The sequence below is a fragment of the Chenopodium quinoa genome, unplaced genomic scaffold (genome assembly GCF_001683475.1).
Source record: "Chenopodium quinoa cultivar QQ74 unplaced genomic scaffold, ASM168347v1, whole genome shotgun sequence".
NCBI lineage: Eukaryota > Viridiplantae > Streptophyta > Magnoliopsida > Caryophyllales > Amaranthaceae > Chenopodium > Chenopodium quinoa.
In genome coordinates, this window is record NW_018743327.1 from 1,818,622 (window position 1) to 1,832,290 (window position 13,669).

General features: G+C 34.4%; 2 protein-coding genes across 2 annotated transcripts; both read left to right on the forward strand.

Moving 5' to 3' along the window:
* Positions 1-4,092: 4,092 nt before the first annotated feature.
* Positions 4,093-5,816, forward strand: LOC110737458. Its single transcript, XM_021917818.1, has 2 exons — positions 4,093-4,376; positions 5,384-5,816. The coding sequence occupies exons 1-2, from the start codon at positions 4,093-4,095 to the stop codon at positions 5,814-5,816; spliced, it is 717 nt and encodes a 238-aa protein (XP_021773510.1).
* Positions 5,817-11,117: 5,301 nt separating this feature from the next.
* LOC110737335 (acyl-acyl carrier protein thioesterase ATL3, chloroplastic-like) lies at positions 11,118-13,669 on the forward strand. Its single transcript, XM_021917693.1, has 5 exons — positions 11,118-11,547; positions 11,752-11,852; positions 12,169-12,278; positions 13,104-13,199; positions 13,289-13,669. The coding sequence occupies exons 1-5, from the start codon at positions 11,318-11,320 to the stop codon at positions 13,496-13,498; spliced, it is 747 nt and encodes a 248-aa protein (XP_021773385.1). The 5' UTR covers positions 11,118-11,317; the 3' UTR covers positions 13,499-13,669.

Consider the following 13,669-nt stretch of genomic DNA (forward strand, 5'->3'; position numbering starts at 1 on the left):
CGGCTGCCATCGCTCAATGAAAGCCGTGATCAGCGTACTGTCAATCTTATCGTGCATGGTGGCAGGAACGTGCTTCACCCCAGTGCCCTCCAGTCGCTCGAACATCTCGCTCTCCGCCGGCCAGGCCTCAGCCCATGTACGCAAAAAACTACAAGTCTTTTCCCGGGTATGACATTTCAACAACCCCGTAACTGAAGGCCTCTCCTGGTCCTCCCAAATACGGGCAGCTATGTGTCCTAGAAAGCTAGGAATCACACTCCCGTCAACAGGCCCACCGGGCACCTCACTCCTAACAACCCAAGAATCATTACCCGCCCTCGACCGTTTCCTGCTTGCCCCAGAGACAGTGGACGCAGATGATGTGCCAGATCTACTAACAAACCTACCACCCCTACCCTTACGCACCTCCACCATATGCGTCTCGTACATGTCATCAACCCTCTGACTGAATGGACCGTAATCATCATACGGTCCACTGCCATCGTCCACATCCTCATCCTCATCTGCGCCCTCCTCCTGCTCCTCCTCCTGGTCACCCTCCTCAGCATCATCATCGTCATCGTCATCCTCATCCCGACGGTGGATCCGTTCTCTACGAACTGAGGCCGAAATACCACGGGATCTGACATGTCTATGCCCCGATCTCTCCACTGAATAACTTCTACTAAGAAGCTCTATATTCTTCCCCCCACCATGACGACCCTACACAAAATTTTAAAATATATAAACATACAAAAATTTATACGATAAATAATCATCATCGCAAATCAAATACACTAAAAACAAACAAATAATAGTAAACAAAATATAAACGTAGAAAAAATACAACGAAATTGAAAAAATTTATAAAAATAAACAACAAAATATAAAAACAATTCAAAATTATATTACAAAAAAAAAAAAAAAAAAAAAAAAAAAATTTAAAAACAATTTTTTAAAAAAATTAAAAAAAAAAATTAAAAAAAAAAAAAATGGGGGGGGCGCCCTGGCTGGACGCCCAGCCGGCGGTGGTGGCGCCAGATGCAGACGCCGCCACCAGTTGGCTGGCGTTTGGGCTGGACGCCACAGCCACGGCTGCGGCGCTTAGACTAAACGCCACAACCGTGGCGGTGGCGTCCAGCCAAGGCGCCAGCCAACTGGTGGCGGCGTCTGCATCTGGCGCCACCACCGCCGGCTGGGCGTCCAGCCAGGGCGCCCCACCGCGTTCACGGCGGTTTTCCCCTTTTTTTTTTTTTAAACAAAATATACCTTTCCACCTTGGGACATCCTTCCCTCCGCCGCCGCCGCCACTTCCTTGCCTTGCCGCCTCGACATTGCCGTTATTTTGAATTTTTTTTTTTTAGAGAGGTTGAAAGAAGATGAGCAATGAGAGTGTGAGTGATGAGAGTGTGAGTGATGAGAGTGTGAGTGTTTTTTTTTTTTTAAGGTCAAGGGCAATTTTGGGAAACCAAGTGAATTTTGTGGGCTTTATGTAGTAATTTGTGGGCGATGTTTAACAAATCCCTAAAATTTTCATATCTTACTAGTTACTACACATGCAGTCTACGCATCTACACATAAGTAGAGAATGAAGAATACTTGCAACAAAATTGCTTATACTGCAATCCTTTTTCAGCTTCACGTCATAGCCATGCATGTAACGTCACATGCAAATATGCAAGGCCTTATTACGTCAATTTAATTAATACTTTCTCATGTATTGTAGGGTGTACATATTCAGAAAAAATGACGTATAATAAAATGAGATAAAGTTTAATTAGGACATTAATTAGCAGAGACAGATCTTGGCTAAAAATATTAGAGGGGCCGAGATTTAAATCTTTTACCTTTCGCTCAAAATTAATCACTATGTCCTAATATTTTATAAGTAAAATAAGGTTATTTAAGTTCATTAACTAATTAATTACAATAATTTACCGGAGGCCGGGTCCCAAATGGCCCCGGTGGAAGGTCCCCTCTGTTAATTAGCCACATTGTTTTCCACCTAATAAATAAACTTTTGGTCAATTAATTATCTTGGAGGAATTTACACAAGGGATTAATTGATTGATAAGCTTTATTTGTTATTTTTTAATAATTTAACTATTTTAGGAAAATATCTTTACCTGAAAAAATAATTGTTACAACTCACGCGATAATACATCGATAACATTTTCCGGCCCAATACATTTAAAAAAAAATAATTAATCAAAATTTCTGATTCCACAAAAAAGATGAACAATTGGTGTTATATGGGAAACTAATACGAACCATTGAATTAATCCGCTACTCCCTCTTTCTTATTTATTCTCTCGAGGCTAAGCTAGGGCTTACCAGGGTTTTTGCTTCGTGGAGTGTCTTTCTTCCTTCTGGATATAAGAGGTGAGATTTTCTGACGATTGATTTGCTGAAAAATCTTTGCATAAGTATTGGTTTTTGGTCCGCGAGACTGATTGGCTGGATTGATTTCCAAGATGGAAAATGGCTTAACCCTGACAGAAGAGGAGGAGGAAATTATATACTGCGAAGATGAAGAGACGGAAACGATATCAAAACAACTTAGGCTTTGCCTTGTTGGAATGCTTCTGACCTTGACCCTGTTCGAGGCGATGCAGAACACGTTGAGGATCGCTTGGAGGTTGATGAAAGGGGTTGTTGTTCGTGAAATTGAGAACAAATTATTTATCTTTCAATTCTTTTCTATTACTGATAAAATCAAAGTGCTATTGAAGAAGATTGAGGAAGGAGTTCAGCCATTAGAAATCTCCTTTGATACGATAAGAATGTCGGTCAAAGCTGAAGATGTGCCTCTAAATAAACGCACTAAGTCTATTTACAAAGTCTCAGTGGCCTCAAGTATTGGTAGATTTATTGAATTGATGAGTCTGATCCGATAGGGTGGAGCAAGTTTATGCGGTTCAGGGTGGATTTGAAGTTGGATAAACTGCTTAGGAGACGTATGCGAATTGCTACCTCGAATGGAAGTAAACTCATAAAATTCTCTTATGAGAAGCTGATGGATGCATTAAACCAGTATATGTCAACAACGTATGAAATATGATGACGTGACCCCTGTTTCTGAATTACTTTATGGGATGTGACTGAGAGCTTCACCTATGAGAAAGAGGAGAACTGTTGACCATAAAAAAGAAGAGGAGTTAAAGATGTGCCAAGAGTTCACAGGGAGTCTACGAGAAAGTAAGGCCAAGTTAAAACTAAACTTTGACAGGGGCGAATAAGGGGAAATTCCCTGTTTTTGTTTCTCATGGGGGCATTTTCGTAAATAAATCAACTAATTTTTTCATTATTGTGGGCTCCACAATTGAATAAAATTGAATAAAATTGTTGGTTTATTTACAAAAATGTTTTCACTATGAGAAAATGGGGCTCCCTCGCGAATAAGGCAGGCAGTGGTGGAGTTGCTTTAATCAAAGGGGCTGCTATGGTTTATGATAATCCTGTGGCAAAAGAAGGATAGGAGACTGGTGAAGTTTTTGCAGATGATGATATTGATATGTAAGAGAGCAATTCCAGATTCTTGAAAAGACGGAGATTGGAGAGAATGTCAACTAATATGGCCTCATCGGCTGGGAAAAATAATGAACCTATTTTTGATACTCATATGTAAGACAATCCTAATGACTCGAGTTTTGTAGCTATTCCTTTGTCGAGTGGTGGTAATTTGATCTCTAATATCAATGAAATAATGGCGGAGATTGGTGATGACCAATCCCGCCGATCCTAATAAGCTACAACTGTCGAGGGCTTGGCAACCCTCGAGCAGTTGGTAGGCTCCGAAAGTTGCTGAATACAGAGGGTCCGGAGATTTTTTTAATGGAGACTAAATTAGGTGTTCGAATAATTAATAGAGTTAAAGATCGTCTTTCTTATTAGTTTGGCCATTTTGTGGATTCGGAGGGTAGGTCGGGTGGTCTTGGTTTACTAAGGTCTGATAATGTTGATGTTGTGGTGCTGTCATCCTCTTCCCATCATATCGACTATACTGTTCGAGGCTTATTTAATAATGAGATTTGGAGGCTCACGGGATTTTATGGGTGGGCTTACAACACCCAAAAATTTCTTTACTAGGAGCTTTTGAGAAATTTGTATAGTATGTCTGACTTGCCATGGTTGGTTGTTGGTGACTTCAATCAAATTCTTTTTGAAGCTGAAAAGAAGGGTGGTGCCCCTCGGGCACAGCGTGAGATGGATGATTTTCGGGAGGCGCTAGATTACTATGGTTTGCAAGATCTAGGGTACAATGGAGAATTATTTACGTGGTGGAATAAGCAGGCTGATCCGGATGGTATTTGTGAGCGTCTTGACATAGCGGTTGCGTCTGTTGATTGGATTACTTCAATCTCACATGTTGCTGTTTTTAGCCTTCCAAGAGACAGGTCTGACCATGTTCCTGTTAAAATTACAAATGTTGTAGGGATCGGAAGAGGTCACTACGACACTCAAAGAATCACCAACTTAAGACAACCAACCAAATATCCAAACCAATCAATCCAAAATATCACACAACACGAATATGAAATATGGACAGCAATATTTCACTCACAAAGCATCAATAATAAGCGGAATAAAATACAAGTAACACACACGAATTATACGTGGAAAACCCCTTCGATGCGAAGGATAAAAACCACGGGACCTCTTGAGGAGTCCACCCTTAATATTCTCTTATTGATAATAAAATTGAGGGTAAAATGAACCCAATATAGTTCACAACAATTCACAACCCACCAACAACAATAAACAATAAGAGATCAAAAATTAGAGAGCAAAAGAGTAGAATTCACCCAAAAAACAGCAGTTCCGTCCAGAGACGACTGCGACCAAAATAGAGCTCAAAACAACGATCCAGCCGTCCAAAATGAAGCCCTTGATGTCTGGAACAAGCTTCCAAAATTTGAGCACGATCTAACGGTGAAAACTCTGAAAACAACCAGTTTTTGAAGGCTTCCCAGAAAAACTCCGAAGTTGAAAGCTCTTGTAAAAGAACTCTAACTCTCTCTCTATTTTTTTGTGTGTATGCTCAGCTGCTAGCTGCCTCACTTGGTCACTTGTTTACCACAAGATTTTCCATCTAAAACTTCCAAGAGAAGCCACAAAAGTCATCCCCAAAAGCTTCTAGAAGAAGCCACAACTAAAGTCCCTAAATTAGACTTAATTCAAGCTAGTAAAATGTAATAAAAATGGACCAAGTAAATGGACCAAAACAAGATACATTTTACTTCAATTGGGCTGGACCCATAACAAATGCCCCTTCTGGTGGGGGTGAAAAGAAGAAATTTAGGTTTGAAGATATGTGGCTTACATCTCCGGGGTGTGAGAGAGTTATCAGGATGCATGGTGTAAAGATAGCGAGCTGGTTAATGCAGCAGATGTCATTGTGAAGATTAAAGAATGTGTTACAGCTCTTTAGAAGTGGTACTAGGAGGAGTTTGGGCATATACAGACGAAAATTAAAAAAGGCAAGAGAAAGATTGGCCTACTTAGACAATTGTGCTCCAACTGAGAGAGTAGTGGAGGTAAGAAAAAGAGTGTCAAACAATCTTGATGATTTGCTGCATTTAGAAGAAATAATGTGGAGACAGAGGTCGAGGATATTGAGCCTAAGTGACGGAGATCAGAATACAAATTCTTTTCATATCAAGGCATCCAGAAGGAGAAAGAGGAATTTTATCAAAGGTGTTTATGATGAGAAAATGGTGTGGAAGACTAATCCGGATGAAGTGCAGAGTGTAGCGCAGGGATACTTCCAGAATTTATTCACCTCAATACGACCTGAGTTTTATGAAGAAACTATTGCTGGCGTTCAGGGAGAGTGACAGAAGAAATGAATGAATGTCTCATCCGATCTTTTGATCCGGGTGAGGTTTATACTGCACTTTTCCAGATGCATCCAAGTAAAGCTCCTGGTCCAGATGGAATGAATGCAAATATTTTTCAAAAGCACCAGCATATAGTTGGGAAGGATGTGTTAGAGTATGTCATCTCTATGCTGAATGGTACGTCTGATTTGTCGTGAGTTAATAATACCCATATTGTTTGTATTTCAAAAATTAAAAATCCCACTGCTATGAAAGAATATAGGCCTATTAGCCTTTGCAATGTGATATATAATATAGCCTCAAAAATGTTGGCAAATAGACTGAAGTTAATTTTGCCAGATGTTATATCTTTGAATCAAAGTGCCTTCACTCCGAGAAGGTTGATCACAGATAATACATTGATCGCATTTGAGATGTTCCATTATATGAACAGTTTGAATTCAGGAAATAATGGAAATATGGCTGTCAATCTTGACATGAGCAAGGCATACGATAGGGTCTAGTGGATTTTTTTGGAGAAAGTTATGTTGACTATGGGCTTTCATGCTGATTGGGTTCTTATGGTTATGAGCTGCGTTTCTACAGTCTCACACACGATTGTAGTAAATGGAGAGGCATCGAGTGCATTTGTTCTGGAGAGGGGCCTCCGCCAAGGTGACCCCATATCATCAGTGGCCGACTTGGGCTTAGACCTGGTGGGTCAAGTGACTCACCAGGCCCAAAAAAAATTTTAAGTTATTTTTTTTTTAAAAAAAAAAAAAAAAAAAAAAAAAAAAAAAAAAAAAAAAACTAAAATCAGTTTTCCCCAAATGACCAAATCACGAATTGATTTCAAGCCCTAGCCTTCTTCAGTTCTTCTCTTCGCCAATTCGCCTCTTCCTTTTAATCCTTCATCAATCATCTCCAACTCCAATTCGCCTCTTCGCTAGTTCGCTTCGTCTTCCTCTTCGCATAATTTCAGGTTAGTAGATGCATCTTTCGGCTTTTTTTTGTTTATTTATTTATTTAATTGTTGATATTACTTGTTAGTTATGAATTAGTAATACTAAATTTGAACCCTAAATCCCTAATTGTTCAATAATCAACTCAATTTCAGAGAATTTTGCATTATTTGAAATTCTGAATTGTGAATTTGTGAAATGTTTGACACTTTGACAGTGCTCTTCGCGACTTCGCTAGCTTGCTCACGCCTCCAGTGCTGGTTGTGCTGCTGGCCTGCTGGCTGCTGCTCGCCTGCTGCCCTGCTCCACTGCTCCACTACTCTGTGCTCTGTCCTCTTTGCTCACCGTTCTTCGCTTCGTCGCTTCTTCTAAAGTCTAATCTCCTATTCTCATTTTGCTAGTAAGTTGATTTCTAATTTTTAGTTTAAAATTCTAATCTTCAATTTAATTCAGTCTAATTAGTTTATTATATTAAACTTTGGTTGATTTTGTTGTTGTTTGTTTGGTAAACTTTGAACCTTTTGTTAATGTTGTTGGGTTTTTGTCTTTTTGATGAAATTTGAACCTTTTTGACCATGTGATTATGTGAATTGTGGTTTGTTTGGTAAAATGATCTTTGTAAATAATTTTTATGGGGAATTTTGCTTGATTTAGTTGATTATTTATTCAAATTTCAGAGATTGAAAAAAAACAAATGGTCTGTCAATTATAAATCAAAATTTGACTTTTGCTCACAAAAATAATGAATTATTTTTATTTTTTTTTTGGTAATTTCCACATTTTCAATACCTTGACTTTTATATGGGCCGAATATGGATCAACTCAGATCACTTCGGCCAGCTTGGATTGAGGCCCGCAATAATCATGTGTTGCGACCTTGCGTAATGCTAGGACTTTTGCAACTCATCATGCTGTCATGCAACTTATGCAAGAGTTGTACTTTTGTCATCCTTTTGTATAGACTAAATAAAAGCTCATGCGATGCACGATTTTCCATACATATATCTCAAGAAAAGATATTTTCTATACACTCTAAGTTTTTTTTTTGTTTTTTTATAATTATTTGATTTATTTTACAATTTAATAATTTCAGACAAAAAAAAAAACAAAAACAAATAATAATTTAATTAAAATGATATTGCCAATTACAAAAGTATAATTTTTTAATGTAAATTATAATGCGACTTAATTTATTGTTGTTTTGTATTTTATTCGTTGTTGTGAGTTAGGTGACAATAATATGATATCTTTAAAAAAAATGAAAATATGATATTTCATTGATTACATATTAGGATAAAATCTTTAATGTGAAAAGATAATAATTTTTTATTTTTAAAAAAATTTAAATCCTAAATCATTATTAGTTGCTTTTTACACTTGAAATTAAACTCTCAAATCTATGTATAATTTTGTATATATCTTGTGATCTCTTGATCTATAACAAATTATCTGTCTTTTCAAATTTTTAGACATAAAATGTTTAAAGAAGGTAAAGTTTTTTATTGCATTGTAAGTTTTAAATTTTATTTATGAAAAAACATCTTATTAATCGGGTATTTAGATAAAACCATTAATTTCATAAGATAATTTTTATTTTTTTAATAATATAAATCCTAATATCCCACGGTTTTTTATACATAAAATCTCATAAAAATAATTTTTGTAATTATCATACTCATAATATTTTTGAACATTAAAAATAATAGTTATTAGATGTAATATTTCGATGTAAAAAAATTTGTATTAGAAAAAAAATTTCGATAGGATCAACAACTTTGTTCACACCAATATCTCTTCCATCTAATAAAAAAGGATAAATAGAACATGTTATCAAAAATAAAATTTATATAAAATTAATCTTTATAGTTTTATAAAATAAATTAAAATATTTACCAAAAAGTGAATAATTGTTGTGAAATTAATCTAAAAATTGTAATTATACAAAATTAAATCTATGCATTGGAATTTTTTCATCATCCCCAATTGCCCAAACAATAGTATTTTGGAAAATTGAATCATTATTTTATTGTCGCTGACAATGCATGTGATATTGCTTCTTATTTGTGACGACTGAAAAGTATCTAATAGAGTAAATTTTTTCCTTCAATCAATTTTGAACAAAATTGTAGAATAAAGTTAAATTTAACTGAGGCATGAACGTAATCACCCTGTAATTAAAAATAAAAAATTAAGTTAATTTTATGACTTAACTAAGTTACATAAATCACAAAAAATTTGTTTTAATCATAAAATTAATTGATAAAAACTAAAAGGTTCATTAAAAGGTTAAAAAAATGTAAACGATTTATAATGATATAATACCTCCTCATCCAATAGGATCATCAGGCGAGAAACTCACACTTTCATATTCTATAGATTTTTGCTCGAATATAATTCTCTAATTAAATTAGATCTGCATGTAAAAACAAAATTCAGTAAACAAAACATAAACATGTAATCATTAAGTATCCCAAATAAACACAATTTAAGCAATAATCACAAATATACATTTAAACATGGGTTTTAAAAATTAGGCTAAGAATTACGTACCCAACCATTGATGACCTAATAAAACTGACACAAAATTAATGACACAAAATTTGCTTGGTTTGGTTTTGTATTGATACGAAATTTTATTTTTTATCATAAAAACTATCAAAATTTATCTTATAATAGTAGGTATATAAATCCTATATCTAAAGATGATTATTTTAAAAGATAATTTTTAGTTTTTTAAGTAAATTAAATCCTAATAAATCAATATTCGTTGTTTTTACTTACGTGGAAAAATTCTTAAATCTCATTCGTCACTTTTGTTTAGGTGGCAAACGAACTTTTTAATTCCAAAATAAAATAGAAATCTAATTTTTAATTGGTCGACAATATACCTTTGCTTATGTGGCACGCCGAATGCTCTCCAAAAATGTCTCCTTTATTTATATATATATATTAGATTAGTTTAGATTAGTAAAATAAAATACTCGTATTTTTATCTCTATTCTATTGCACGCAAATAAAGCAATCAAAGCCGAAGCTTGCATAAACTACTTACTGCACATAAGTAGCCACCCTGGTTTTCCATCCCAACATCAAAGCCTAAGTATTCAACTTACGTAAACTCTTTTGTATAAATAAATAGATATAGTAAAATGAAGTTTGGACATTAATTAATCACAAAGTTTTCCGCCGTGGAACACTTAGCTCTTAACTGATTTGCTTTTACTATCCTAAGTTATTTTTTTATTAATATACGGAAATACCTAGAAATTTCCTTTTATATAGGTTGGTTTAACGCGGATTAATGCTTTATAATTTTTCCATTCCAAAAAGAATGCATCACGCATTTGTCTTGTTGACCGTTTTAAAAGAGTTGAATCAATTACTTCAGTATATGTTAAGCATGCAACTTTCTCTTTCTTATGACAATATCCACTTAATATATTTCTTTTTCATTATCCTCCTTTTATTAAAACTAGTTATTTTTGGGGAGCTCTTTTAGTGGTTGACAACATATGTAATATTTTTAGGAGTATAAATGTCCGCACACTAATTTAGGAGTTTTTTTTTTTTTTTTTTTAAAAAAAATAACTTTAATGAGGGAGAATAAGTAAATAAATATTTTAGAGGGTATAATTGTCCAAACACTATTCATAAGAGATAAATCATTAAATCACATAAGGAAATCTTAAAGCCAATTAACATCACATTAATAGGGGCATATAGATAAATAAACATTTTTAAGGATATAATTGTCCTTACACTAATTATAAGTGTTATCTCATACTTTTTAAAATGTAGGGATCATTAATCACTCATTTTTAAGGATATAATGGTCCCTTTATATTTTCAAAGTGCCCTAATTTTACCAACACATGACATTTGATAATGCAAAACATCGACAAATAAAAATTTAATAGTAGATTTTAAAAAGTTAATATGCGAAAATAATGTATTGATACGATTCTAACAAATTATATACTAATATAACCATATATAGTCTTATGTATAAAGCACAAACATTAGCTAAAGTAATGTAAGTGAATAATGTAAAAATTATCATAGTGGGACATTAAAAAACAACTGAAAGAAAAATAATACGAGTTATCCTACAATTAAATAAATTATTCTTAAACTCTGTGTAATTTCAAGTGAGACAATTATTTTGGAACGGGAATAATAAATGTTTTCTCAATAAGAAACAATATACATTGACAATGTATTCGGCCAATAAATTAAAGATTTTTTCATTGACTTATTTTTAAAACCATATTTTTAAGTCGTAACCAAACGTGACTAAAACATCATCATTTCGGATAATTTTATTTATTTCCTCCAATGATCTCTCGTCCTTTTGATTTTCTTCATCTTCCTCTCACTTTCTCCCTCTAATATCTCTTTTTATTTGCTTACTTTACTAATAGACTATTATTTTTACTAATCACATGATAAAATGTTCTAATTATGGCTCGTTACTATATAATGTCACAAGCTATTGCAAACATTTCTCCATCATCCTCTTTTCTTTCACTCTTCATATATATTATCTAACTACGCACAATGATACTTATACCAAAAATGACTACACTACAAGCCCTTTCTAGCTTCATCACAGTCACACCAACGCATGTAATGTCACATGCAAAACCTAATTCCTTCAATTTTTGTTGTCGTCAACCAATTTTTTCTAGTAATCAACCTCTCTCCCTATCCCAATCGTCCGATTTTAGCCTCCGATGCTGCCCACCACATCGTTCCTCACTTAGCCCTCAACAATGTTTACCCAATCAGTAATTCCTTTTCTTCTAGTTAATTACTTAAATTTGTTCACCACATTCATAATTTAAGTTTTTCCTTAATCTTAGCTTGTATATAACAAGAGATAAATTGGTGAAAGTCATAGTCTATACGGAGTAATATTAGTTATTTATGTTTTTGGACACTCTTAATAACAGTCTACTAATTGAATATTTCATGTGTATTCTTATTGCCAGGATGAGTGGGTTTCTAGAGATCGAACTCAAAGTACGGGACTATGAATTGGATCAATATGGTGTTGTTAACAATGCAGTCTATTCGAGTTATTGTCAACTTGGTACGTACATACTACTACGTTACAAAAACATGCATTTATGTTAGTTATATGGTAGGGTGTAAGTTAAATTTAATATTATTTTTTAACGTAAAAATATGTGAAGTATATATTAAGGTGTATTGATGACATGCATGTTCTGCTTTTAGCCTCTTTGGGATTAAAAAAATAGGAATTTTTTCTTTTTATTTTTTTAAAGTGTACAACTTTACAATGATTTATCCTAATAAAAAGAAAAGGAAAGTGAGTCATTTATTATTAAAATGTGACTATTTATGGAAATTGACACATCCATTGATGTTTATTAAATTATACACAGCACATCATGAGATATTAGAAAGCATTGGTCTGGATGCTAAAACAGTGGAGAGCAACGGCGGTGCTTTAGCGTTGTCAAAACTTTCTCACACTTTCCTCGCACCACTTAAGGTACATATGCACATTTCGACCTTATTCATTGAATCATTATTGGCTGTTTATTTTGCATTATTGAGAGTAGAAAGTAAAGTACTTCCTTGTTTAGTTTTTAAGTGTACCTGTTTGACCGGCATAATTTTTTAGAAGTTTGGGTTGAATTTTTTGTAATGATATGCATATGAGAGGAAAGAGTTGTACTTGAAATAACGGAGGGAATGAATATCATGTCAATGTTGGGATTGGTTATCATTGACAGACAACCCAAACTTAGGGTATGCTTCAACCTAAATACTCCATTTGTACATTATTGTTTAGACCGTTTTGACGCAGTAAATCTGTGTTACTCATTGTGAGAAACATTTTTGTTTCTCACAGTGGCAGTTTCGTAAATAAAATGTACCATCATGACTAAAGTGGTACAATTTTATCATCCATTTCGTAAATAAAATGTACCACCGTGACTAAAGTGGTACATTTTATTTATGAAACTGTCACTGTGAGAAACAAAAACGTTTCTCACAGTGAGTTACGGGGGCGCCCTCGTTTTGACGGTTTTAATATAGTATTTACTAGGTACAAAATAAAAAGTATTGGTTATAATAGCTGAAATTTTTATAACAAATTATGTAAAATAATACCTGAATCTTGTAGAGAAATTTTCTAAGGTTTAAAATTCAAATGAGGTCAATTGACTCCATTATTATATTGTTATGGTGGCTCCGCCCCTTAACTCGTGTATGTAAATGATATTCAGTTATGACTTGCCCTTGGCCACCCGACGAAATTTTATAATAATACCTTACTGACGCACTTGCGTGCTTATTTCGTGTAATGCAGAGTGGAGACAAGTTTGTTCTAAAGGTGAAGGTCTCAGAATCCTCAGCTGCTCGTATATTCTTTGAGCATTATATCTACAAGTTGCCAAATAACGAGGTTTGATTTTTTCTTACTCTTTTACTAGCTGTTATTGTTGTTTTAGCTTGCTAATTAACTAACAACTTCCACAACCTTTTGTATAACAGCCGATTCTAGAAGCAAAATCAGTTGTTGTTCTTCTTGGCAAAAATTATCGCCCTGTTCGTATGCCTACAGAGGTGAAATCCAAGTTAAGGCAGCTTATGATGCATCAAGAAGCGGGCGCAACGCTTATTGATCATGCTATGTCTACTGCTCCCTCGCTGTTGAACGGGTTGATGACCATTCCAAATGTTTGTGAAGCAACAGCAGGGTAACTTAGAGCATGATTAGGAGCAATGTTAATCATGTATGTTGGACAATTTGTGTATTATAGAAGGTCTGTAGTTCCGCAATTTGGAATGTCTTTTGTTAGGATGTGCGCTTGTGAATTGTGTGTAGTCAGGGTATGTTATATAAATGAACAATTGTTACTCTGTTTCTTCTAA

What these genes read in the sequence shown, in the direction of transcription:
- LOC110737458 (XM_021917818.1), top strand. Translation starts at nt 4,093, where the DNA reads ATGTCTGACTTGCCATGGTTGGTTGTTGGTGACTTCAATCAAATTCTT. An exon ending in TTTAGCCTTCCAAGAGACAG is followed by an intron (nt 4,377 to 5,383) that starts GTCTGACCATGT and finishes GTCATTGTGAAG; the next exon opens with ATTAAAGAATGTGTTACAGC.
- LOC110737335 (XM_021917693.1), top strand. Translation starts at nt 11,318, where the DNA reads ATGATACTTATACCAAAAATGACTACACTACAAGCCCTTTCTAGCTTC. An exon ending in TTCGAGTTATTGTCAACTTG is followed by an intron (nt 11,853 to 12,168) that starts GTACGTACATAC and finishes AATTATACACAG; the next exon opens with CACATCATGAGATATTAGAA. An exon ending in CTTTCCTCGCACCACTTAAG is followed by an intron (nt 12,279 to 13,103) that starts GTACATATGCAC and finishes CGTGTAATGCAG; the next exon opens with AGTGGAGACAAGTTTGTTCT.